Source organism: Onthophagus taurus, chromosome 7 (genome assembly GCF_036711975.1).
Source record: "Onthophagus taurus isolate NC chromosome 7, IU_Otau_3.0, whole genome shotgun sequence".
NCBI classification, from domain to species: domain Eukaryota; kingdom Metazoa; phylum Arthropoda; class Insecta; order Coleoptera; family Scarabaeidae; genus Onthophagus; species Onthophagus taurus.
In genome coordinates this window covers 3277927-3304180 of record NC_091972.1, presented here as the reverse complement: position 1 = coordinate 3304180, position 26254 = coordinate 3277927, and the positions used below count along the sequence as shown (strand labels likewise).

General features: G+C 33.8%; 1 protein-coding gene across 5 annotated transcripts in view; it reads left to right on the top strand.

Moving 5' to 3' along the window:
- LOC111422118 (Neuropilin and tolloid-like) overlaps positions 1-21043 on the top strand; it is a 198194-nt gene extending 177151 nt beyond the window's left edge. For all 5 annotated transcript variants that reach the window (XM_071198263.1, XM_071198264.1, XM_071198262.1 and 2 more), the window contains 6 exons: positions 9866-10126; positions 18082-18242; positions 18306-18546; positions 19036-19151; positions 20010-20147; positions 20196-21043. In XM_071198263.1, the coding sequence (XP_071054364.1) occupies positions 9866-10126; positions 18082-18242; positions 18306-18546; positions 19036-19151; positions 20010-20147; positions 20196-20762 (1484 nt within the window). In that variant the 3' untranslated portion in view covers positions 20763-21043. The remainder of the gene's footprint in view (positions 1-9865; positions 10127-18081; positions 18243-18305; positions 18547-19035; positions 19152-20009; positions 20148-20195) is intronic.
- Positions 21044-26254: the final 5211 nt, after the last annotated feature.

Genomic DNA, 26254 nt, shown 5'->3' with positions numbered 1-26254 from the left:
CACTTAACTTGTTTCCGGAGGTGTGACATGTCAGTTAAAAATGGTTGGTTGACCTTGGTCTTGCGGGATGGATTCTTCGGTGTTAGTTTAGGAGTCTCGGGAACAGGATGGAACATTGGACTCGATCTCAGGTATGGTTTCGATTTCTTCGCAGATAATTTAGAAACACTTGTTTACTTTTACTAGATAAAAGTAAATTGAGTTGTCAAAAAAAAATTCTAAGTTCAAACTTAGGTTAGAAATTTTTAGGTTAAATTGACGTAGATTCGACAACGCTTTGCTCTAACCAAAATTGAACTCCTCGGTGTCAAATTTCCGCGGCCTTATATACCCTTTTTGGACAAGGGCTTCTTGGATATCCGAATTTGATCGCCGCAATTTGAATCTGGGCTCTCTGATTGGTTGATAAAATAGCGGGAATTATAAATTACACAGGTTAGCCAAAATGATTGATTTTTTTAAAGAAAATAACTATCAACTTTGAAAATATTCGAAATTATTAATAAACTTTAAATTTGATTAAGATTTTGTAATTTTGTAGTTAATTTTTCGTTCTTTTAGATAATCGCGCTTTCGGGTGTCAAATTCCTTCGAGAAATTCGTAATTTGATGTTAAAGTTTGGAAAGAAAAAAAATGGAATTTAAATATATAAAATGATTCAGAAATGGATGAAATTGCGGCCTAAGGGCTAAATCGACACGATCTATCGATCTCGCATGGTTTTAGAATCGAAAATCGTCTGAAAAGTCGCCAAAATCAATAGCTGTCAAAAGGTCAAGGTCAAAATTTGAAGGTCATAGACTTCAATGAATTACCTTTTTCCCGCACATCGTCCTAATTTTTCTTAAAACTAAACGAAAATCATAACAAAACTAACTACTTATAGTCTAATCCAATATAGTAAATTTCTTAAATTCCCAGAAATATTACTCCAGGACATTATTTCATTTTAACCAAGTGAATCCAACACAACTCTTTAATAATATCATTAATAACATAAATCATTTTTGTTTGCAATTTTTTTTTATATTGAAAGCAATCCTATAGATTGGTATCTTACAACATAAATTATAGTTATTAGAGTAGGCTTTCGATTTTTTTTCTTAGAAACGTAATTCCCATCATTAGTCATGGTGACAGCTGGGTCCTTCCAAATTCTGATGGTTAAAAAGAACACTTTTCGTAAGCGGTGTAATATCGTAGCCGTAAAGCTCTCCCCTACAAAGCGGCACTTCGCCAAATTGCAAATTCCATCAAATTTTACGATTTTTTCCACCCCGAAACGCGCGTGACGTCGACCATTATCCATTAAGTGAGACAGAAAATAGCGAGAAATGCGATATTCGAAGTTTAACCGAAATAAAAGCTCTTTTGCTGCTTCGCAGACCATCACTACTGAAATAACTTTCAAAAGCCCTTCAAGTGTACATTTAGTTACAGGATATTTGGTTTCAGTACAACATTAATCACCATTCTTATCATCATGATCCCTTATAAATAATAAATTATAGAAACTTGATACTTAAATTTACCCTTTTTAAAGTATTATGAAGGGTTGAGTAGGATGAAATAAATACGTCGTTTTCATATCTGATACCACATAAAATTAATGTACTCCCATTAATCCCTCGGTATCTCTTGGAACATAACATTTAACCGGTTTAAAATGCATCCAAAGTACCATTAAACTACAATAACTCAACTTCTCTTTTCAGACCAACATAATTGCGTACTCGCTCAATTCAAACTGACGTTACGCCAAACGAAAGATTTCTCGTTCTCAAACAAAAAGTAACAACTTCCATACATTTTCTTTTCTCCCCAAACTCACGACGATGCTCCCTCGACACGAGCCAATCGTAAGAAGACAAAGAGCTACTAAGGTTCATGTTAGGTTTGCTTGCCGATTACGTAGAAAGTTGAAGGGGAAAAACCTCGAAGCGGAAAACGCGTTATTCAACGTTCGCTCTATCGGTTCTTTCTCCCTATCTTTTTTTTTTTTATTTTTGAGGGAAGAAAATACTTGGACCGGCTGCGACCGCGTGTTTGTCAGCACGCTTGTAGCCCGAAAGTTTTTACTGCAGTTTAAGGACTCCTTAATAGCGTAATAAATTCCCGAAACGGACGTCACACCACCGTCGTTCCCGAGGCTTAGTTATAGAGCTACTAAGCGATTTTAATGAGTTCGCTTGGTTATTGTTACCAGGCCTGTGTTTCACGTTGTTTGGTATGGCGTTATTTGAAGATAATTAGTTTATGCTGGTAACGAGATTTCTTTGGCGGGTAAAGAAATTACAATGGTTTCTATTTTAATTGGTTAGAACTCACCTAGGGTTGCTACGTAACAATTAACAATATTCCTTTGTCAGGAGTACAATTTCTAAATTTAAATGCGAGTTGGAAGAGTACATAGCACATATAATGTTAAGAGAGCATACAAAAATGTACATTTTCAACAGTTTGTAAGCGGTTTAAAAGTTAATGAAGTTTTCGTGCGGAAAATTTGACCGGTTATTAAACGATTAAAACATATATTGTTTAAATAAACAAGTAAATGTAAATTTAGAATTTTCAGGTTTTATTTTAAAAGTAACCAATGAAAAATGTATGTTGTGGTATTTAAATTATAAATTGAAGTTGGAATTAATGTTTGCACAATGTTATTTAATGCAATATCGCTTATTCATTGAATGGATTCATATGACTAAAATTTTCTATACAAATTCGGTTACATTTTAAATTTAAATTATCATTTATTTTCATTAAAGTAAACAAAAAAAACTCATAGTTAAATAAAAAATTATATTCCATTCTATATCTTTGAAAAGTTGTCTAAATTATGTCTAGATTATGATACTCATATCTGTAAATAAAATTTTTTCTTGTTTAATGACAGAATGTAACATTGTGAAAAATAATTTCAATATAACGAATCGTTATTAGACAAAATAAGTACATTTTTTTATTAATCTAAATAATTTAACATAAAAGAAATTGCAAAAGACGCATTCACTTTCATTCAAACAATATTTATCTACATATACCTTCATTCCTGCTTTTAGAATATATGATACATCATAAATAAAAGAGATACATTTTTGAATAATAAAAAGCGCCATATACAGTATTGAATGTAAAGGCTGTGGGGATATTTACATTAAACGAGTCACAATCTGGAGCAAAGATTTAAAACACGTTACAAAATTAAGCTTCTTTAAACATTTAAATTCTAAAAAGCATAGTACACAGATAAAGATTATATTCGCTAATTAAACCTTTTAAATAATCAAAAATTTCAGATCTGTTTGAAATATATTACTTTTTTTACAATTATTAAAATTTTAAATAATGATAATAGTACAGAGCGTTCAACAATGATTGTAAGGTGTTTGAATTTCCCGCTTTTGCGTTTAATTTTTAAGGCTGGTATGAGAAAACTAATAAACATAGGCGTATCATAGGAAAAATATCGAAGGCATTAAAAAATTTATGAGGTTAAAAAATGTTTGTTTAAAATTTATCAATGTGTAACTTTACTAACAAAATTTAAAAATGTGTATGAAATCAAGTAATATTTATTCACATTTTTTCATAATAAATGTTGAAACTTGTTAACTCGAAAGCAATTAAAACATACCACGCCAATGATTATTAAAAATACGTCGAAAACGTCAGCCGGTACCAATGTTGTTTGTCAAATGTTACTAAAAGTCAAGCGCGCCAAATTCAAACACCTTACAATCATTGTTGAATGCTCTGTATATTAAAAAACAAGTTTCGTAAGACACGCTTGAAATGCCACGAGTGCTTTAAGTCTTATGAAACTATTTTTTGTAATTCGCGTTTTTATCCTTTTTTTTAACAAAAATAAAATAAATTTTGACAATGTATCGAAATAGGTATGCAGCAGTTGGTAACACCGTAACACTTGAAAATAGAAATTTGAATTGACAATTAGAAACTGTCAAAACACAAAATGTATTTACCTGAAAAAAATGTTTCATGTACACCTCCCAAAATAAGAGAAATTGCTCAGTGTTCAATGTCCTCATCATTGTGGAGCTTGTATTCGATATGTATTCGAAAATTGTCACATTGACAACTAGAAAAATTAATGATCCAATGTCACCAACTTGAACTGGTTCCATAAAATGTTACTAAAATCTCATTACAGCATCGGATGCTGTAAGGAGTCTCATTACAGCACCCGTTTGAGTACTGTAATAGCTTTCATTACCGTCGCGAATTACAAAATAGTATATTATTATATTATATGAGCATATAATGAGGGCGATTATTCACGAAGGTTAAGTTTATGTCACGAGCGTAGCGAGTGGCATAATTAACCTGAGTGAATAATAGCTCATTATATGCGAGTAGAATACTATACTTTGTCCACGACTATTGAAATTGATTCCATAAATTTATTTTGTAATAAATTTTTGGATAAAGGTTAAACGTCAATGTGACACAAATTCAATGTTACTAACTGTAACCAACTTCACAACAATTTGTCAAAATTAAATGTCAGTTTTATAAAACGTCGTTTTCTTTAGGAAAATTAATTAATTTATGCTTAAATCATACGAAAACAGGAATTTGTTTAGGTTTTTTTAATGTCAAACATTTAGAAACTAATAAAAAATTGAATTAAATTGACGTTTTTTGAACTTTTAACGTTTCAAATAATTATTATTAGTCTGGTCAAGATGGCTACCCGTGGATAATGATTATTATTCACTCCGTGAAAAATAACTACCATTTTGTTTTAGAAAACTCATTCATAAGGTATATATTATAAGGTAGTCGTGGACAAAATATTTTTTTATTTATTAAATCAGTGCTACAATAATGTTTCAACCAACCAGGTGGTCTTTATCAAGCACGACTAAAAATGAGAAAAAAACAGTCATTGTCAAATACAGTTATATTAAAGACTATTGCGTAAAAATCTATTCTATCTATTCTATATAATTACCGTCAGACAGGAGAGGAAAAATCTGAGGAGAGTATCGGATGTATTTTCTATTATAAGTATGTATACAAAAGCATGTAAAAGGAGTTCTCTCTAAACAAGCTTTGAAAATGTCAAATTTTTCTTTAAAAAATTCCCTTCAAGTAACTTTATAAAAGTCAGATAATAGGTAAAGTCAATCAATAAAATCTGTAAACAACAAAATTAGATATAGTAGTTCGGGATATGTAACAATTGGGGAACTCATTATTTATCATAAATTGGATAAATTGGACGTGTGGGAAGAATTGTGTGAACTTGGTATAAAATAAAACGTGCAAAATTAACTCTAAAGTTCAACAAACACCAAAATCAAATCAAAAAGAATAAAAATAAAGCGGCTAACTCAAAATCAAAATTAAATGAGTCGAATTCGCGCAGCTTGAAACATAGGGGGCTGGCTAAACGTGAAGATGTAAGCAAGGTGGTCAGGCGTGTTAAAAGGGAAGAGGTACAAAAAAATTATTATCAAGATTATAAGTTGAACACCAAAAGAAGTATTCCAAAATGGGACACTTACTCAAAATCACAAAATTTAAGATAGTGGCGTTGCTCATTAATGTCTGAAATTTCGTTTATCAAAGTATATTGTTTGTTATGTTGAATATAAAATTCTTCGTATAGATCTAATTCTCTAGACTTTTTGACATTCTTTATAAGTGTAACATTGTTAAAGTCAGTTGTGTGATTAAATTCTTTCACATGTTTGTTTAATGCTGAAGTGTCTTTACTGATATGTTCTTTAAACTTAATTCCTATATTGCGATCTAAATCCTTCCTTTCTATACCATCTTTATTGTTAACTAATATGTTACTGATTTTAGAACTAGGAAAAACTGAGTATGATATTATATTTAGCATGATTTTTAGAAAAACATTTTTGTAAATTGAGATGGTAAGGTACAGAGATGTATTTATAATTTTTTGTGAAGTGTGGAAAAATTATTTTGTTTAAATGCGATATATATACTTTATAAAAAATACTTTGGATTTCCTGAATACTGTATTTGTTGTTTATACCTATCTTTTTCATTTCTGCTATAAAATTATGATCTGAAAGAGGAACTGACATCATTCTGTTGAAAAAATATCTGAAACTGACAAAACTGATTATAACATTATTTCTTCGACGTTTCGAGCTTTATAATGCTCATTATCAAGAAATTATCATCTAAAATTAAATTAAAAAATCAAAACTATACAACGACATACCAAATACAATAATTTAAAACGTTTAAAATTATATTTCTATAAATAATCACGTACCTTCTTAGCGCAATCTTACATTGTAAATTTTATTTTAATGATATCACTTATCGCTGACTGCAAAATTATCGATGGAATAATTCCATGTTGTTTGAAACGTGTATCGAAAACTTGTATACTCAGGTGGGGGAAAAACGTATACTTGTATATTTTTACATCTTTTTATGGAATTTGTTAAAAGAAATTTTATATATTCAAATCATGAATTATTCCTGCGTAATGTATCCCGATTCCGTTTTATAATTCACTGTGCTATCTATGTTTTTGTTATAAATATAGATTCTAAATTTTTTCTATTTAGTGTATTTCCACTAGTTGATAATACTTTTGGGTTATCAAAATTAAAAGTATGGTGTTCCTGTTTACTATGATAACATAGAGCTGTTTTATGTATGTTTTTTATTTGTTTTGTGTCGTATTCATGTTGTCGCAGTCTTTTCTTTAAATGTTAATTATGTTATAATTAGTTATTAAGTTTCTTTTTTTATTATTTTCAACTCCAGACCTAAGGTTGTAATTATGAGATGATTGAGTATTTATATTTGTGTTAATATTTAATGGTACATCAGTCGTTTCCGCCAATGCGCGATCAACGCTTTCATTTTGGATGCTATGATATATGGAATACCAAGCATTATTTATTATTGGTTTAGGAAAAGACTTTTCTAATAGTATGTCATATACTTTTAATTTAAATTGTTTTAAAAAAGGTGGATCTGTTACTGATATGACTCTACGTATTAGATTGTTCATGGCGTTAATTATCTGTGACTCATATAGTGTAATATTCTGTTACTGGAAGTTTCTTTCTTATACCAAGTAGTGTAAATTTTATTTTTACTGTTATCAATAATTAATTTTAAGTCTAGAAAAGGTAGTTCATTATTTTTTGTTGTTTCTGTTGTAAATTTTAATCTATTATTATAATTATTAAATGCTTCCAATAAGGTTTTGTATTTATCAATTGGTAATATTAACAGTAGATCATCAATATATTTAACTAATAGTATTGGTTTTATTTGTGTTTCAATTAATTTTATTTTTAGTAGGTTATTCAATACGATTCCACTCAAATTTACGCTAAGGTTGGAACCCATGGATAGTCCGAAAATCTGTTTATAATATATGTCCTTATATTTAAAATAACTATTATGTGTACATAATTTAATTCCTTCTATAAATAGATTTTTATTTTTAATTACTGTGTGATCAACAATATTATGCCAATTCTCTTCTAACAATTCTATCATTAATCTCAAAGGTATATTAGTAAAGAGAGAAATTACATCGAAACTTAGAACTTCATAATTATGTAAATTTTCTATTTCTAAAGTCTTCAATTTATTCTTTAATTCTAAAGAATTTTTTATATCGTAGTCGTTCAACCTATTTAAATTATTTAATGAGTTGTTAAGAAACTTAGAGAGGTGGCTAGTAGGTCCGTCTATATTATTTAAAATTGGTCGTAAAGGTTGGTCTATTTTGTGTGCTTTAATCAATCCGTGGATACGTGGAGTAACATAATGAGTTTATTTATATATTACAAGTTTATTTATTTTTACTGTTGTAGCATTTAGAATTACACTTAAGCAATTTATTGTTTTAAATACGAACACGATTTATTTCTACAAGCATTCGAAGGGAACATATAAACGGGTAGATTAAGAGAATGGGAGAGGATTTTAACAATGATGGCAAGTATAAAAAAATAAGTATACTTCCTTGTTATAGGTTACTGAACTGTTCGAAAAATTAAAAATTGTTCCAATTAATGAATGTAACGGAACTAATTAAGTATCATACAATACAAGGCTGTTTTTAATAAATTGACACTTTCTGCGCCTCTCAGGCCTTTAATAAGAAAATAAACAGCTGGTACTTTCAAGCCGCCGTTCTATAAAAACCAAAGCATTCTTTGCCAATGAAATGTAGTCACTATCATGATTACTTTTAAGATTCACTCCTTCATAAAATCTATTTTCATCAAAAACTCTCGTTTTTTGTAGCCATTTCATTAATAATAAGATTTACTAAACTATTTTCTGTAGTAGCTTTTGCAGCGATGAAACTTTTCTTTGTAATCTTCTTATTTTTCCTTGTGGAGCTAACTCTACAAGGAGTAGCTTTAGCAGAACATTTAAAATTTTCTTTTCTTGGAGAAATAAAAATTTGGCATATCGCTATAATTCAATAAGAGATCATTTAATCATAATAAACTTTTGTTGCACCTCTGTTAGAAAGACCACTTTACCTACAATGGTTTACAAATTGAGTAAGCATTGAATAGCCACAATGTGTTGTGAGCAACCGTGAAATACTCACATCGCGTTGTGAATCCTTTTTGGTGTCCACAACGTGTTTTGAGTAAACGCCAAATTGTTTTGGTCCACAATGTGCAAAATTGGTTAATTTCGATTATTGAGTAAATCATTTTCCGCTACTCAATGAGCAAAGAAATTGCTCAGAACACGTTGTAGGTAAAAATTTCGAACAATGTCTGAATTCGGATATTCCGAGTAACATCTATACTGTTTAATTAAGTGTCTATAGAATTTATAAAGTAATTTTTCATGTTTAAGACACATTAAGAACAATAAGTTTGTAGACTCAAGATACGTCCATCAAACAAACGAACTTGAACACAAATTCGGTTTGGAAACTCAACCGCTCGTCATCTTCTTCGAGGTGTCCCTTCGTTACGTTAATGCGTCCCGAGCGTAGAACAGCTTCGACCCTAGACTCCATTCACGTAATTACGCCCCCAAGCAACGAACTTTCGAACATTGTTCCAGCGGCGGAAAGATAGCCGAGCTTTCGGTATTGAACGCGCGTATGAACTCGAATTTTGAAGTGCACTTAACGAGAACGTACGCCGCGAACACGTTAAATTAACCGACAAGGAATGCGCCGATCTATACGAACGATAATGCTTTGAAGTCAATCTACTCAAGTTGCTGAACTAATTAATTGAAGAAGAATTCATAACGAACGTTTTAATAAAAATGAGGTGTCTATCGGTTTTTTGATTAAAAAGTTACAAATATAAACAAAGAGAGAATTAAGCTATCAAAAAAGTTAAGGATTTTCGAAAAGATCTCTTTTCGGTTGGAATATTTTAAAATCGGCGTTCAAAAGCTTCCCGGAAGTTGGACTTTGGAAATTTTTCGATCGATTGTTTCGTGAATAAATATCGGATGTGCGTCAAAACTCACATGGCCGACGCATGTCCTACAAAAGCTGGATTTATGCGACGCTCGCAGAAGTCGCGCATGAAGTGCGTTTTTTTTATGGTTTCGTTCTGGCGGATAGACCATTTTTCGACCACGAACTGCTATAAATCTGTCCCGGCGCCGCCGCCGAAATGTTTTCGAGATAATCCTGCGCGTAAATAGCGCCGCGATGGCACACGGAATGACCTCGCCTCGTTTAGCGTATTTTAAAGTTATTACCATGTTATGACGGGACCTACGACTTTAAACATCCGGAAAAAAAGATCGATTCTTTTTTTTTAGATGTTTAGAATAAATTCAATCAAATTTTCGATTTTAAAACAATGTTGATTTTTCATATCTTTTATTTTTTAGCACCATCCGGTCAAGTGATCCATTTAGACTTCAGAGAGCAATTCAACTTAGAAGGGGATCAATGTAAAAACGATTTTCTTGAAATTCACGACGGCGCCCATGGTTTTAATAAACCCATTGGTGGTCCATACTGTGGAACACAATTTCCACCAATGATCTTTTCATCAGACAGACACCTGTGGCTCCATTTCAAATCTGATGATACTGTCGAACACAGTGGATTCAAAGCAGTTTATCAATTCGTCAACAGATCAGAAGACGGTAACGTATCATAGCAAAATCTAGCATCGTTGCGAGAACGTGACGGTAACCTAACATTTTCCACACGCGGGATTGTATATTACCCTCAAGGGTAGTTTAGATGTCGGAAATAGAGGTTAGGCGTAGCAATCAGATTGTGGCAATTCAAACAATATCGATATGATTGTTCGGAAGTGTTCGAATAGTATGAATACTAAACGATCGTACGGCGGCCGTGGGCGCTATTATAAATTATCTTAGGGCATAATTGGTCCTGAATAATTCAAGTTTTCGTCGTGGTATACAAGGGAACTACGTGATTTCCTTAACTACCCTTAAGTACTTCCAGTTACGCTATTGTACTATATTCAAGGCAATTAAGGGTATTACATAGCACACATTATAGCTAAACTACTCTATAGTATCTTAAAGTCGCCCGTTTAAAATCAAATCCAAATAAATTAAACAACAATTCACCTACTTAAGACTAATAATGGAAATTAATATCTACGGACTGTTGGGTATTAATAAGCTTTTAGTGTTTTAGACAAAGACGTTTATTTATACATATAGATCAGATAATAATGACTAAAATTATATTTTTATCTCATCAAAGTTTTATGTAGGTACTTATTTATTGTCTTATGTATCATTTAATCAGAAATTGTTTTTTTGTTCTTTAATTTATTATTTTAGAGATAAGATAAATTTATTTCGTGTTGGAATGATTACGGAGAATTAATTTATTATCTGCTTATGAGTAAAAATAATTATCTCAGCATAAATAATGCGTCGGATATGTTCAAACCACTAAATCCAACGAACTTTATATTCTAACTATACAGGGTCATCCACGACAACCGTCCATTAGAACTTTACAGGGTTCTGGCCAATACAAAAATTTGAAAATTCAGATTTAAGTATTATTAATTGCGTTCTCTTCGTCTAAAATATTTTCAGATTTCTAGTACTTCCGGTTACACCGGAAGTCGCCACCTATTTTTTTTTTTTAATGGAACAACCTATATATTTTTACATATTTGGATTTATCTGTTTTCAAGGTTTATGAATAACTTTACTTTTTGCAATTTGATTCGGCCGTTCTCGAGTTATTCAAATTTTTCTAGAAAAATTTGCTCCAGCAGACATTTGTTAAAAAAATCAGAGAACACTCTATTTTTTCGATATTAATTTAGAATTCAGAGCATGCTTAAGCAACATGATGGAGTATGTTTTGGTGCCGAGTACGACTGTCTAGAACGTTTGGTCATTTTACTACGGTACGTTAACTTTTCGAAATTTGGAAATACCATAACTTCATTTTTTTAAATGGCACCCCCCATATTTTATTACTTAGTCGTCTTCGGTGTCTCATTTTACATCTTTTATATCCTATATGTCCTATACCTAACATTTATAGTTTGGGAGATAATTAGGGTTTTTTGAAAAATGCACACACATCATATCGATATTTAACCTAGTGTGTCATGAATACCTAGTGCGACCTAGTGAATAACCGATTGAAGTGGAGGTTTGAAAATTTGCAGACTTGTGATGTTTGATGCCAGCTTTTTACTAAAATATTTTCAGGTTCCGGGTACTTGTGATTACGCCGCAAGCGGTGACAATTTTCATATTTCAAATGGAACACCCTGTATTTCATCACATTTTTGAAATTTTTGTTCAATTTTAGGCTACTTGTATGTTGCAGACGGCACGTACGCGCAATTATTTGGTTGCACTCTCCATAAATTATTATCAGATTCAAATAATCCTCATTACTAAATTCCAAACGTTGTATTTCTTGAGAACAGATCACTACAAAAAGTCATGATACCAACAGAAATAAACCATAGCTTTACTAAATGTCAAACTGTTTACTCTTTCCTTACTGATCCTCTGATAATACATAACCACAACAACATTCCCAACACAAATTTTTTTTTCCGGCGGTCAAAGTAGATGATTTATAAATTATAAAACGTAACGTTGTAGTTGACATTTTTGATTGAAAAATTTAATAAAACTCAGGGTGTTCTCAAAACTCAGCTGGCATCAAACATCACAAGTTTGCAAATTTTCAAACCCCCACTTCATTTGGTTATTCACTAGGTCACACTAGGCACTTAATTTATGGCACACTAGGTTAAATATCGATATGATGTGTGAATTTTTCAAAAAACCCTAATTATCTCCCAAACTATAAATGTTAGGTATAGGACACATCGAATATAAAAGATGTAAAATGAGACACCGAAGACGACTATGTAATAAAATATGGGGGGTGCCATTTAAAAAAATGAAGTTATGGTACTTCCAAATTTCGAAAAGTTAATCTGCCATAGTAAAGTGACCAAACGTTCTAGACAGCCATACTCGGCACCAAAACATACTCCATCATGTTGCTTAAGCATGTTCTGAATCCTAAATTAATATCCTAAAAATCAAGTGTTCTCTGATTTTTTGAACAAATGTCTGCTGGAGCAGATTTTTAGAAAAATAAAAATATCTAGAAAAATTTGAATAACTCGAGAACGGCCGAATCAAATTGGAAAAAGTAAAGTTATTCATAAACCTTGAAAACAGATAAATCCAAATATGTAAAAAATATAGGGTGTTCCATTTAAAAAATAACGTAGGTGGCGACTTCCGGTATAACCGGAAGTGTTAGATATCTGAAAATATTTTAGTCGAAGAGAACGCAATTGATAATACTTAAATCTGAATTTTCAAATTTTTATTTTGGACAGAACCCTGTAAAGTTCTAATGGACGGTCGTCGTGGATGACCCTGTAGAAGTTCCCATTTTTATGTAAAAATTATACTTTTTCTAAATTAAAAAGTTTTTAACCTCAATTTACGATATGTAACCATAGAAACCAATAAAATAAAATAAAAGTTACAATTTATGTTAGTGAAAAATATACGGACAAATCAAATTAAAATATGGCTAATTGAATAAAATATTTCCCTCTCAATTCGGCACACATTTGAAGACGAGTTCTAAATTCTTTATAAAAAGTACGAATTTCCATCAGTGGTAGAGATTCTATCGCTTTAATTATTCTTAGTTTTAATAGTTCTGCATCATCTTGTAATGGTTCACTGTAAACAATTTGTTTCAATCATCCCCAAAAATAAAAATCCATAATTGTAAGATGAGGAATACGTGCTGGCCATCAAATAGGACCATTTTAGGACCAAATTGTAAATTTAACCATTTGGCACAATGTGTGAATGACCGTATAAAATTTAAGAGTAATTGGATTTACATCGCTCCAATAACGACAATGCTGGGAAGAAACAATGTCATTTGTTGAAAAGCTATCTGAAAAGCAGCGTCTTCCTCATTTAGTCACTTTATGGATAATATTTTCCTTTGAGGAGGTTTCCTACGGTAAAGTGCGCCACGTAATAGCAAAACTAAAAAATACAAATAGTTTTGATGTATTTGCTTTAAATGCCAGGCTGATCATAACAGTCAAAAATCTTATAGTTATTCCATTAGCTAAACTTATTAACGAATGTATTCGCACTTGCGTATTTCCTGACTGTCTAAAAATTGCAAAAATTGTACCTATCACAAAAATGGTTCCTTACACGACGTGTCTAATTGTAGACCTATATCCATTATACCTGAAGTTGGGAAGATATTTGAAATTATTTTAAACTCCCAAATAACTTGCTATTTAGAAAGTAATCAATTACTAACTAATGATCAGTTTGGATTTAGGAAGGGCCGGTCAACCACTGACGCCGTTTGTGCTTTGGAAAACATGTGAAGTGCTCTTTTGATAAAAAATATTTCAGTGCGGCGTGTTTCTCACGATCTGTTGTCAAACTTCATAAATTCAATTTTTGTATGAAAAGCGTAAATCTAATTAAATCCTATTTATCTGACCGACAACAGTGTGTATCATTTAATGATAAAGTTTCCAACTCAGTCTTCAATAAACATGGGGTACCTCAATGTTCTGTATTGGGTCCCATATTGTTCTTAATCTTTATCAATGATTTATCAAAAAGTATGCCAAAGCAGACAAAAAGTATTCTTTTTGCTGATGATACCACGACTTTAAATGTGTCAGCCTCCTCACAGGAATTGAGAGAACAGATCGTGCTATCACACGAAACTGGTTCTCCATCAATCTACTTAAATTAAATGAGTCTAAAACACATGTTTTGCATTTCTCTCTTCGTCAACTTGATTCAAACTATCAATCTGAACCTATTAAATACCTCGGTATCTATTTAGATTCGAAGCTAACATGAGATGAACACGTTTTTCAAATAACAAACAAATTAAACAGGAGCATATTCGCTATAAGAAAGTTAGTCAATATAGTACCACTCGAGGTAATAATAAAAGCTTATTATGGCTGTTTTTATCCTCACTTATCTTATGCGATCCTGTACTACTTCCGATTCCGAACACAGAGGCGATGTGTCAGGGTGATGGCTGGCATAGGTTTTGCTGAGTGTTGTCGGCGGAAGATTGTTGATTACAAACTTTTGACTCTGCCTTGCCTGTACATACTCACTTGTGTGATGCACGTTAGGAAAAATTTACCATCTTACTTAAAAAACAGTAACTGTCACAATTACAATACCCGAAATAAGAATGATCTTATTATAAATTACAGCCGAACGGCTAAGGCGAGAGATGGACTGAATTATTATAGTATTAAATTTTTTAATGCGTTACCTTCTAACATTCAAACATTACCAACTCTATCTTTTAGACGCACGGTTGCAGTATTCTTGACCGCTGGTGCCTTTTATAACTTTGACGAATTTTTTAGTGCTTATTTTAGTTCTATTGACCAGACTGTTACGTAGACTATTACCGATCGTTCGCCCACCAGCAAGTGTTTGACTGCAGGTTTTCTTGTCCAGTATTTTTTCTTTTTTGTATTTTTTTAGTACTTGTGTTTACTTTTTTGCAAAGAAATATGTAATTGTATCTTTTTATGACATTACATTACATAGAATACATATCGGGTAGGCGGACCAACCAACCTTGCACCGCGACCCTAAGAATCTATTGTACCCCGATAGATATCGTTATCAAATTTCACCGTGCAGTCCAATGCTCTTAACGAACATTAATACCTTGCTCGGCGAAAGGTCATTCAGATCTTTTGAGGAGATAAACTGCGACCCAAAAATCGAGCATCTGATACGGTTAACGGCAGGGCAGTGGCATAAAACATGCTCAACCGTCTCTGCTTCCTCCGCACATAGTCGGCATTCAACATCGTCGGCTAAATCCAACAAGTTGAGGTGTGCTTTTAATCGGCAGTGCCCAGTAAAAACACCCATTAGAACTTTTATGCTACTACGGGCAAGTCCTAAAATATTCCCGGGTTTGACAGTGGCGATGTTAATAAAAACCTTAGCATGTCTCATTCCAGGAGAACTGGTCCACAGTAGGCGAAGTCTCTCTTCAGCCCACAGTCCAATCCTATATTTGGCCATCGCAAATGATACACCAACTGCTGGTTCCGGCCCCACAAACGCTGCAGCGCTGCCATCTCGTGCTAGCTTATCTGCCGCTTCATTGCCAGCAACTCCAGAGTAACCCGGGACCCAGATCAGAGAGACTCTGTTATCACAACTCAGTGTGTTTAATGTTCTCTTACAATCATTAACCAGAGCCGACACCGTTTTCATGGCTTGCAGCGCCTGGAGAGCGGCTTGACTGTCTGAGAAAATTCGTATTGTCATGTTCTTTACCCCTCTTTCAAGAAGGATTTTAGCACCCATGTCAATAGCAAATACTTCCGTCTGGAATACAGTACAATACGTACCCAGGCTGTAGGCTTGCTTAATTCGAGGTGTCTGGTAGTATACTCCTGCTCCTACCCCTTCAGGCGTTTTTGATCCATCTGTGTACAAGCAAATGTCTGCCCGAACCAGAGAATTTTCATTTTCGATCCAGGACTGCCGCTCAGGCAGTACAATCTGGTATCGAGCATTAATCACTGATAGTGATCCCACCAAATCTGACTACATTCATAGCACAGTATCAGTGCTTATAATTTCTTCCGCAGCCCATTGGTAGGATATGTCGGAACAGTTTTGAGCATCTTGATTAAATCTGTAAATGGTTGTTCTAGCCACTTTCTCTATATGCAAATGCAGAGGAGATAGGCCAAGCAGAACCTCCATTGCTAGAGTTGGCGTTGTGCCTATCGCACCAGAGATTGCCAATCCAGCTACTCGTTGAATTCGTGAAAGTTTACTGATAACTGAAGTCTGTCGGACTTTCCTATACCAGGCTGCTGCTCCGTATGTGATCATAGGTCTAACCACAGTCACATAGAGCCAGTACAGTCTTTCAGGGGTAAGACCCCAATTTTTTCCACAAAGACGGCGACAAGTCCACAAGGATAGTCTAGCTTTGTGCAAAACTCCCTGCAAATGTCCATTCCATGGCAGGGTTTTGTCTAGGATTACTCCTAGATATTTGACTTCCTTTGAGAAAGGAATTTCTTCACCTTGGATAGTTGGGCGGATTAGTCCATCCAACTTTCGCTTCCTGGTGAAGGGCACAACAATTGCCTTTTGCGGGTTTATTGAGAGGTTCTCTCCCTTACACCAAGCGCAAATGGTATCTAGGGTCACCTGGAGGTTTTTATGACATGTGAAAATACTTAATGTATGAAAACCACTGTGGCGAACATCTGGACGCCAGAGAACTTTCTAAACCGTTCAAAAAAATCTCTCTCCGGTCATCTGGGCAGGACACCCTTTTGGTCCAGGCAAAGGGTTCCCGGAAAGCTTTCACCGGAGATGTTACTGGACGCTCTCCGTGGCGAACATCTGGACGCCAAAAAGCGTTCGAAACTATTCAGAAGAACTCTCTCCGTACATCTGGACAGCAGATCCTTTTGGTCCAGACAAGGACTTGAAGAGAACTTTCACCGGGGATGTTACTGGACTCGGGGATAAAAGGAACCAGGATCGGCCCGGAGAGTTCAGTTACCATCAGTTATCAGTTACCATCGGCAGATCAGTCAGCAGTTAACCTTTTCGCGTCCGCACTTACATTATTGCTATTATTGTTGTAAATAAAATTTTGTTGTTGAAGACATTGGTTTTCCTAAAACTTCCTTTCGCTACTATCAAAGCATTAGTCCCGCAACCACGAATAAATTATTATTATTATTATTAATACAGAACCCGTTTCCAAAAATTTTTTCATAAGTTTGCGAGCACCAACATAAGATATTTTTGTGTCCGGATATTTTTACTCGAATTTTTGTATAACTACACGAAAACATGGTTCACTAGTACCATAGGACAGTACTAAATAAATTCTCTCTTTCACGGTTAACATCGCATGAAAAGACTTAATCTCACCAACATAAGTTGTAACTTTTATGGTTTCTATGGTAACATATCATAAATTGAACTTGAAAAATTTTCAATTTAGAAAAAAGTCCAATTTTTACATAAAAATTGGAATAATTAATTAACTTTTATAGTTAGAGTATAAAATTCATGCGATTTACGCATTATTTATGCTGAGATAAATTTGAAAACTCAGTAACAACAATTTTTTTCCTCTTTGTAACTCGATCCGGGGACATACTGTATAATAATAATTTGAGAATAATTTCTCTATACACATTTCTCAAGAAAGTAATTTTCTTCAGGTCATAACTTTTTGCATTACCCATCATTACCGAGACAATAATAATAAAGTATCATTTGAAGGTCGTTTCCTCTGAACACGAGAGTTTTTTAACAGCACGTAGTCCAGAGAAAACGAGCTAAGAGTAATCGTTAAACTTCGATCTAACGCCCGACATCGTAAAACTTTTGTTGCAATTTGGCTCCCTTAAAGGCCATTGACCATCGATAACTAAAATTATTACAGACGCCGGGTTTATGCATGATAATAACATGAATAAGGTATCGTTTAGTTAATAAATGATGATATTTTATAAAGATAGTATTTTTTTTGATAGCAAAAACTCCCGAAATACGGCCGTGTAACATTTCGATAAGTGGCGAACATCAGGGTAGATTAAACAAGAGCAACATCGACAATGAAACGTTGTTGTTCAACAAGATCAACAAGATGCCGATCGACTGTATTTGGGAGATTACGGCCGACGAGGGATGGAAGGTAAACGTGACAATGCTGAAATTTATGCGAATTGGTGAACGATGTTCTTTGGTGTTTGCGCAGGTGCAGTTGTCATTCAAGAAGTTCAAACTTGATCGGCCCAACGACTGTGAGGCCAACTTTGTCGACGTGTTTTCAAGCAGTACCGACATACCCTCGAGGGAAAAACACTTTTGCGGATCTATTGCAGACACCGTCAACTCAAAGGGCAGAGTCATGTACATTCGGTTCTTTGCTAGTCCGGAGGCCAGTGAAGGTTCCAATTTTGAGGCGTTGTTTACTGCCTTTAGGGAAAACGAGAAGAGTAAGTTTCCATCCTTTTATGTAACTCCATTAAGTGTAGTTTTCATTGTATTTGCTCAAATAGTTAAATATAAATTAGTTAGTTTATCTATTCGTAATACCAGTTTAATGTCTTGAAACACAATATATTAGATAACCTATCGGATAATCAGTTGTACTTTACTACGGTATTACGATGTCGACCCAGTTGGATTGCCTCGAAGCAGAAACTAGGCACAAATCAAAACCGAGACGCTCGTAGGATACAAGAGCTTGGGAACTAGTCCTGCGGCGCGGTAAATTATTATCCTGCATTAGCCGGTACCGGTGTATGTATCAAGGCCGATATTTACCATCACCCATATTTCATAGGTTCATATAGTCAATTCCGAAAATATATACCTATATTTTCGGGTATCAAATATAACGACAAAGAAATAAATAAATCGTTGTGAAACACAATCTAAAAAGAAATTTATCTCACACTTTTTAATTTTCTTTCTACGTGTAGACGCCGACTGTCGCCCTGACGAATTCAACTGTGATGATGCCACTTGTATCTCTGAAACGTTAAAATGCAACGGAGAATACAATTGCCGTTTCCGGTGGGATGAAGACGAATGTAACGTAAGTAGCAAAATATTCTCGTAGCTGGCATTCGTCGCTCGCATATTGCTTACGTGTACGCTAAACCAAACCAGTGAAAGAGATTTTTAGAGGTAGAAATACATTTCAAAAACATTTTACATTTCTTTAATAACAACCTGTCTTAAAAATGTAAAGTAAATTAAAAAAATAACTTCTATTTTTATTACTTATGATTGGAAATAAAATTGTAAAGTTGATTTTTTTTTCATTTACATTTCACTTTCAGCTTATCTTTGGTTCATTTTAAATTCGTTTTGCGATAGCGTGATACAAATGAGAAATTAATTGCACGCTTGTAGAGAAGATATTTTGCTTCAGCTCACCGGCTAACCTAATTTCGTAGCAACAGGCTTCGCCACTCTTATCTATTTCCTGTCGTCTTCTTTTTGCTTAAACTGTTCCTATTCTATTCATTGCAGGGCATTCTGGTAAGCGGTTTACAACGATGAGGTTAGATGTACCCCGCTGTGCCGCAGATTTGCTTCGTCTTTTTTTTTCCTTTTTATTTTCATTTCTTGCGCTCTATATTTTTCTTTATACACCGAGCTGCTGCGCTTTGTTCTTTCTCATGTGGCTAGGAGGCAGTATATTTTTTTACCTCTTCAGTTATTATTTGCCGCGTGTGAACACAAGTGGACAGACACACCTTGTGTTAGTTTTTATTTTTTATCAACATAGTTTTTAGTACTTTTTCCAGAAACATATCCTGAAAGTTTTTAATTTGATGTGTTTTACACGTTTCGTTTTTCTTTGTGGATTTACTTAGAAGTAGTGTTTTGTAGTTTTTAAATAACAATGTATATTTTTTGTTGTTTTTTGCTTATTGCTCTGTTTTAGAAAAGGGACAATTTTCCAGTAGGAGAAAACCACATAATAATCATCATGGTGATATTTTCGCTAATTTTATCCGGAATGTGTTTCACGTTTTTGTTTAATTGCGTCAAAAAACTTATCAGGGATCATAGGACTATACAGGTATTTTACAAAAATGTAGCTTTTTTTGCTTCAATTATTTTTTTTTAGGAATATTTAAGGCAGAGTAGAGAACATCAATTAAACGAACTGGGTAAACAAGAACAAATTGAGAAGAAAATTGCCAAACTAGGACGATCTCGGTCAAATAGCACACAAAGTTCAGATTCTCAACGATACCCAACAGCTAACGCAATGGTTAACACTCCTTGTTATGTACCAGGGGAATTGTTACCAATTATCATTCGTAATGAACGCAACGGTGGTAGCGGCGCCGTAAACGGAGAAGCATATCAAACAACCGCGGCCACCCAATTCGACGAAGACGACCACCAACAACAACAGCAGCAACCGGAAATGTGCGATAGTGCGTGCCAAACAAGAGAAAGTCTCTTCCACCCGTACGGAAGTGAACATAGTACTCCAAATCATAGCGTGGCCTCTGCAAATTCAAAGCCGAGTCCTCCAGCGCCTTTCAGTACTTTTGGTTATAAAAAGGAAGGTAAATACAGGGCAGAGGCGAAAATTGAAATCGAAAAAAGTCGATCAGAAGAAAAAAGACGTCCGTATAGTGTTCAAACAACTAAATCGGCACCGGACGTCATCGTGACGCACTGACACATGTGCCACGCCGAGTGGGAACCTTACCGACGGAGGCGCCCCCGGCACTTCTTGAGGACCACTTGTACACCGCTCGATGTCCCTTCGAGCCGTAACGCCGCGACGCAAACTGACGTCGACGACGACGATCGCGACGCGACATTTCCAAACACGTGATAAGCAGGGACAGTGCGGAATCCTTTTACGAGGACTGGACGTTTTAACCTTTTTATATCTTATGTACAGAAAGAAACTGAAACATGTTGATAAATAAAGCTAAAAAATCGAATTTAAGTCGACTTGCTATTTTCATTTCATATCAAATAAATTTTTGTTTACATTTGTAATATATATAAAGAAACAGTAATTCTGCGGCATGAGATATCTCAGTCAATTTTGGTTCATTTTGGTCCACTGAATATAAAAATAGTAATTTATTTGTTGAATTGACTCTAGTTTTTGAGATAAAGTATTAATTTATACAGAAAATTAAATTTTGAGAAAAGAGAATATTGTTGAAATCTATATTTTAAAATTATTTATCCATTAGACTTAAAACAAAACGTAAAACAAAATTAACTATAATAAACAAAAACAAATCGATAACTTTTAAGAAAATCGTTTTCTGTGTGATTTTCTATTGTGTTTTTGATTAAGGCAATCTCTCTGTAAATTCCAGCAATAATCCGCCATCATATGGTGGTCCCTTTTGGTATATCTCTTTTCCATAATCTTGATATCTTGGTGAAACCGCTCCCCTTGTTCTTCGCTGTAGTCACCCAAATTATCTGGAAATTTGTCTAAATGGCTGTGCAAGTAATGCAGTTAACTCCCAGTTTTTGGAATTTTTTAAGCATGTTGTCTACCAATTCATAATGTGCTTCAGCTTTGTGGTTTCCTAAAAAATTTTCGACAGCCAATACGAAGCTTGACCATGCTTCCGATTCAACTTGATTCATATGGTTTTTAAAATCTTGGTTTTTAATAAGGGAACGAATTTTGGGACCGTCAAAAATACCTGCTTTTAACTTCTCGATACTGAGACCAGGAAATGATTCACAAATATATTTGAAGCAGTCGCCGTTCTTATCTAAAGCTTTCACGAATTGTTTCATAAGTCCAAGTTTTATATGGAGGGGAGGCAGGATAACTTTTTCGCGACTTATTAATGGTTCTTCGATGATGTTTGCTTTTCCTACATCCATGTTAAGTCTCGATGGTCAGACTTTCCTGGTCACAGACATAGAAAGCAAGGATATTTTGTGTATCCACTTTGCTGCCCCAATAAAAAGTTTACCATTTTTAAATCTACACACACTTGTCATTGATGTTGATCGTATGAAATTTTTTCTAAAACAAGCTTGATGTTTTTATATTCTTCCATAAGTATAGTGGAATGACCTATTGGGATTGATGCTAACACTTTTCTGTTATGCAATAACACACATTTCAAACTTCTTTTAGAACTATCTATGAATAGTCGCCAGTCTTGTGGTTGATATTCTGGAGGGCCCATTAAATTTAAAAGCCCAGAAATGTCATTACAATATACGATATCATTCAAATTTGTAAAATAACACAGTACAACACATGATTTCGGGACTCAATTCTGATAATTGTTTATGAAAGTAGCCCCAAAAAGAAGAACTTCTGCATCATTCGTATGGTCATGGTAGATCAAATAATAATTTAAAAATTAATTAATAAATTAATCCATTTGTGTACATTGTAGTTGATTTTCTCCAAAATTTCGCCCAATGTTTCATACGTTTCCTTCATAGTTGTGCTGAATCCCAATGGAATGGACGGTTTTTTGTTCGTTTTGTGCAATAGCACAGCCTTCAAACTTGAAACTGAACCATCGATAAATAAACGCCAGTCGCCAGCGATATAATCCATTCCCAATTTTTTCACTAAACCTGGGATATCATGGGAGTAGGTGAACGTATTTGCTTCGTCAACGGAATAAAATTTCTGAAAATCAGCTTGGCGTTGTCGGTATGATGTTGGGCTGACATTTTGCTGTGTCAGTTTTCTGCTTTTCAAAAATGATGTCAACATTTCGGAGTTTTGTTGTGATAGTCCCATCTTAGCCACAATGTAATCCATTTCGATTTGTGTTAGCGGTTGTGGTCCATTTATTTCAATATCGGGTGTCCAATCAGCATCATTCAACTTGGTCGGATTGGTGAAAACGGTTTCAGCTTGCAGGGATACAGTATCCACACTCGGAGGTTTAGGTGTATCGGTATCAGCAGCGCGTTTAACTGGAAGTGTGGCAGTAAAAGCAGCAAGGTATACTTTTGTTTTCAATTGTTTTCTGTTTAATCCATGACGAGAATTTATGCATGCGTAGCACCTGGATTCGTCATTTCCAGTTAGGTCTTCCACCCAAATTACTGGCTTCATAAAAGAAAACTGTCCACCTTTTCCATGTATCCACATTATAAGGGTATTATAACAATTTTTGCACACTGTTCGGCGTAAAATTTGCACCACTTAAATCTGTTTCATCAAAATAATGACAATACGCTGTTTTGAATTCCTGTAAACAAATTTTTTCGATCCAGTTGCCTTTTTTTTGGAACGATATGACCACAAACGTAACAAAAATTATCCAATTTTGGGCACTTGTTATTTTCCATATTGAAATATATTATGTTTTGTTGTTATTCACTTTTAAAAACTGGAGAAAAATTAAATTAAATTAAATTAAAAATATACGATACTTACTAGCTTCAAATTAATTTTTAAATTATTATTTGATGTACCATGACCATACGAATGATCCAGAAGTTCTTCTTTTTGGGGCTACTTTCATAAATAATTATCAGAATTGAGTCCCGAATCAATCACCTGAAAAATGTTGTACTGTGTAAGGAAGAATATCGCGCTCTCTAGTTCGATAACTTGTTATTGACACGCCAGGATGAAGGCAATGTTTTTCTTTCAGTCTTGACGCAAGAAGCTCAGCTGATTTCTTCGATAAATTTAAATCTCGAATCAAGTCGTTTAGCTCACTCTGAGAAAACCCTTTTCGTGTAGGACTACTTTCTTCGAATTCACTTTCACTGCTACTGCTAACGTCTAACATTTCAACATCATCATAACAATCGCCGGGTAAAGAAGTAAATTCCGGTGTTGGTAAATCTTTACTATGCAACGTTGGTGGCTTAGTTGATTGTTGTACATCTGGGTAAATCCATGAACGCTTTTTATACCGATTCATACCCTTTACATTTACAGCGCAAAAATAGCAGTTATCAAAGTGGTTTCTTGGCTCTCTCCAAGTCATCGGTATTCCAAATGGCAGCCCTTTTCGACCTCCTTGTGTCCAGTATCTGAGTGACTCCATACAAGTTTTACAAACTTTATGCGGAACCCAACATTTATCTTGCTGTCCAAGGTGTTTTCCAAAATATGTCTGATAGGCTTGTTTCACGAAATCGTTTATATTCCTTCGTTGCTTTTCCTGACAATATTTACCACATACAGGGTGATTTATAACATACGGAGCAGACTAAAAGAGTAGGTACTGGAGGTAAAACTGAAGAGATTTTCTTAATAATGTTTTGTTAAAAACTTAATAGTTACATAGATATCGCATGTTAATTTTTTAAATAATTTAAGGTCCATTTTTCCGCTGATATTCAGTAAAGAATAATTAAAATACTTGTCCGTTGCTAAGTAACCAAATCAATTGGATTGGCAGCAATAAAAACATGGTATCAGCGGTTCTCAATAAACAAACACCACGTTTGAGCGTTTTAACAAATTTTTAAATAGCCGTAACTGCTATGTTATAAAGATTTTATTATTTTTATTAATTATGCATTGTTTAAGTAACCCCGAAATATTCGCAGTTTGAATTTAAACGTAGTGTAATACCGTATATGGAAGAAATGCTCGGCCATTACTTCAACTTTAACGTTCTATATCTTTGTGATTATTAAGTTGTGGTCAAAATTTTATTAGAAAAATATCTTCAATTTGGCTCCTAGTACCTACTCTTTTAGTCTGCTCCGTATGTTATAAATCACCCTGTATATAGCAGAAATGGTCGGGATTTTTAACACAGGACTTGCGTGATGATCCACTCAAAAATCGAAAAATCCACTCGAAAAATTTATATTATGTATATAGAAGGTCATCTCCCCACTATTTTTTGGTACATTAAACGCTCCCAAGGGGATTGTGAGGGAACTAATTAGGTTAAAGCGCGAAATTTAAATATAGGTATTTCTATACCGGTTTATACCAATACTTTATTTTGAAGAGGTCAAGTACATTTTACAAATAAATGCAAAAAAATATGAATTTAAAGTTTTTCCAAGACAAAATTCATAATTTTAAATATAATATATATTGCTCTCATTGGCTAAAGAGCGCCAATTTATCTATCGGATAAAGTTATGAAGAGGTGGTAAAAGTGGCCCTAGTTTATTTAACAATTAACTAAAGGATATAAAACACTAATCCAAAGGAAAGTAAGGAAGAATATTTGCTTATACAACCTGGTTATCACCAGTTATCACACCAAACGACAAAACAAAAATGTGACGTTTGCTTTCACCTTTGAGTTTGACGTTACATATAAATTTTTCTATGGCTGCAAGCGCTTTGTTTGTGTAGATAATGCAGATTGCTACAAATTCAGTCTACAACGTCATCCAGTGGATTATGAGGGTATTAAAACCTGGGTCTACATTTTTATAGTAGTAAGATTGCACACTGTTGCACACCATGTCAACAACTACGTCAAGATGACAATAAAAATGACACAAGAATGAGTAAACTACACCGAATAGTGATCAAAAAAGACAATGTTAAAATTTTAAGGCTATTTGATATTTCGAGGGTTTTGTTATTTTAATAAAAATACCAGTTCCACAATTTATACAATGAAAACAAGTTGACGCGGAAAAGAGCAATAAATAAAAAACGCGTATGCGATCCCAGATGTGTAACACTCTGCTATACCACCAATGTTGATTAGTAAATATTTACCAATATAGGTGTTTACTTGTAATTTTATGAAGTGTTAGATAGTATTAAAAACGAAAAAAATAGTGAAAGTAAATGTGAAGGCTGTAGTCCTATACGTCAATGGCCATCTTAGGGTGAGCTTGATATTATATTTTTCCCAATCAGACAACTAATTGTCGATTTATGGTAAATTATGTAAAGCTGTCTTTTCATTTTATATAGATCGGTTTATCAGGAAAACTAGAGTCAATTCAAACAATCTAATTTATAGCATAAGAACTTCATAATGATGTGCATTTAAATTGGCTCCATAAAATTAGGCCGCAGAAAAAAAAAATTGTTTTGTTCCCCTCTATCAGATACCAAAAAGAAACGAAAACATTGTTTCATTACTAGAAAATTTAATTTAAGTCGTTAATCTTAAAGTTTTAGAGAGACGACATCTACTTAGTTCGTTTCGTTTAACTTCAAAGTAATTTTAACTTGAAAAAGTGTTGAATTAAACGAGAAAATAAGAAAGTTTT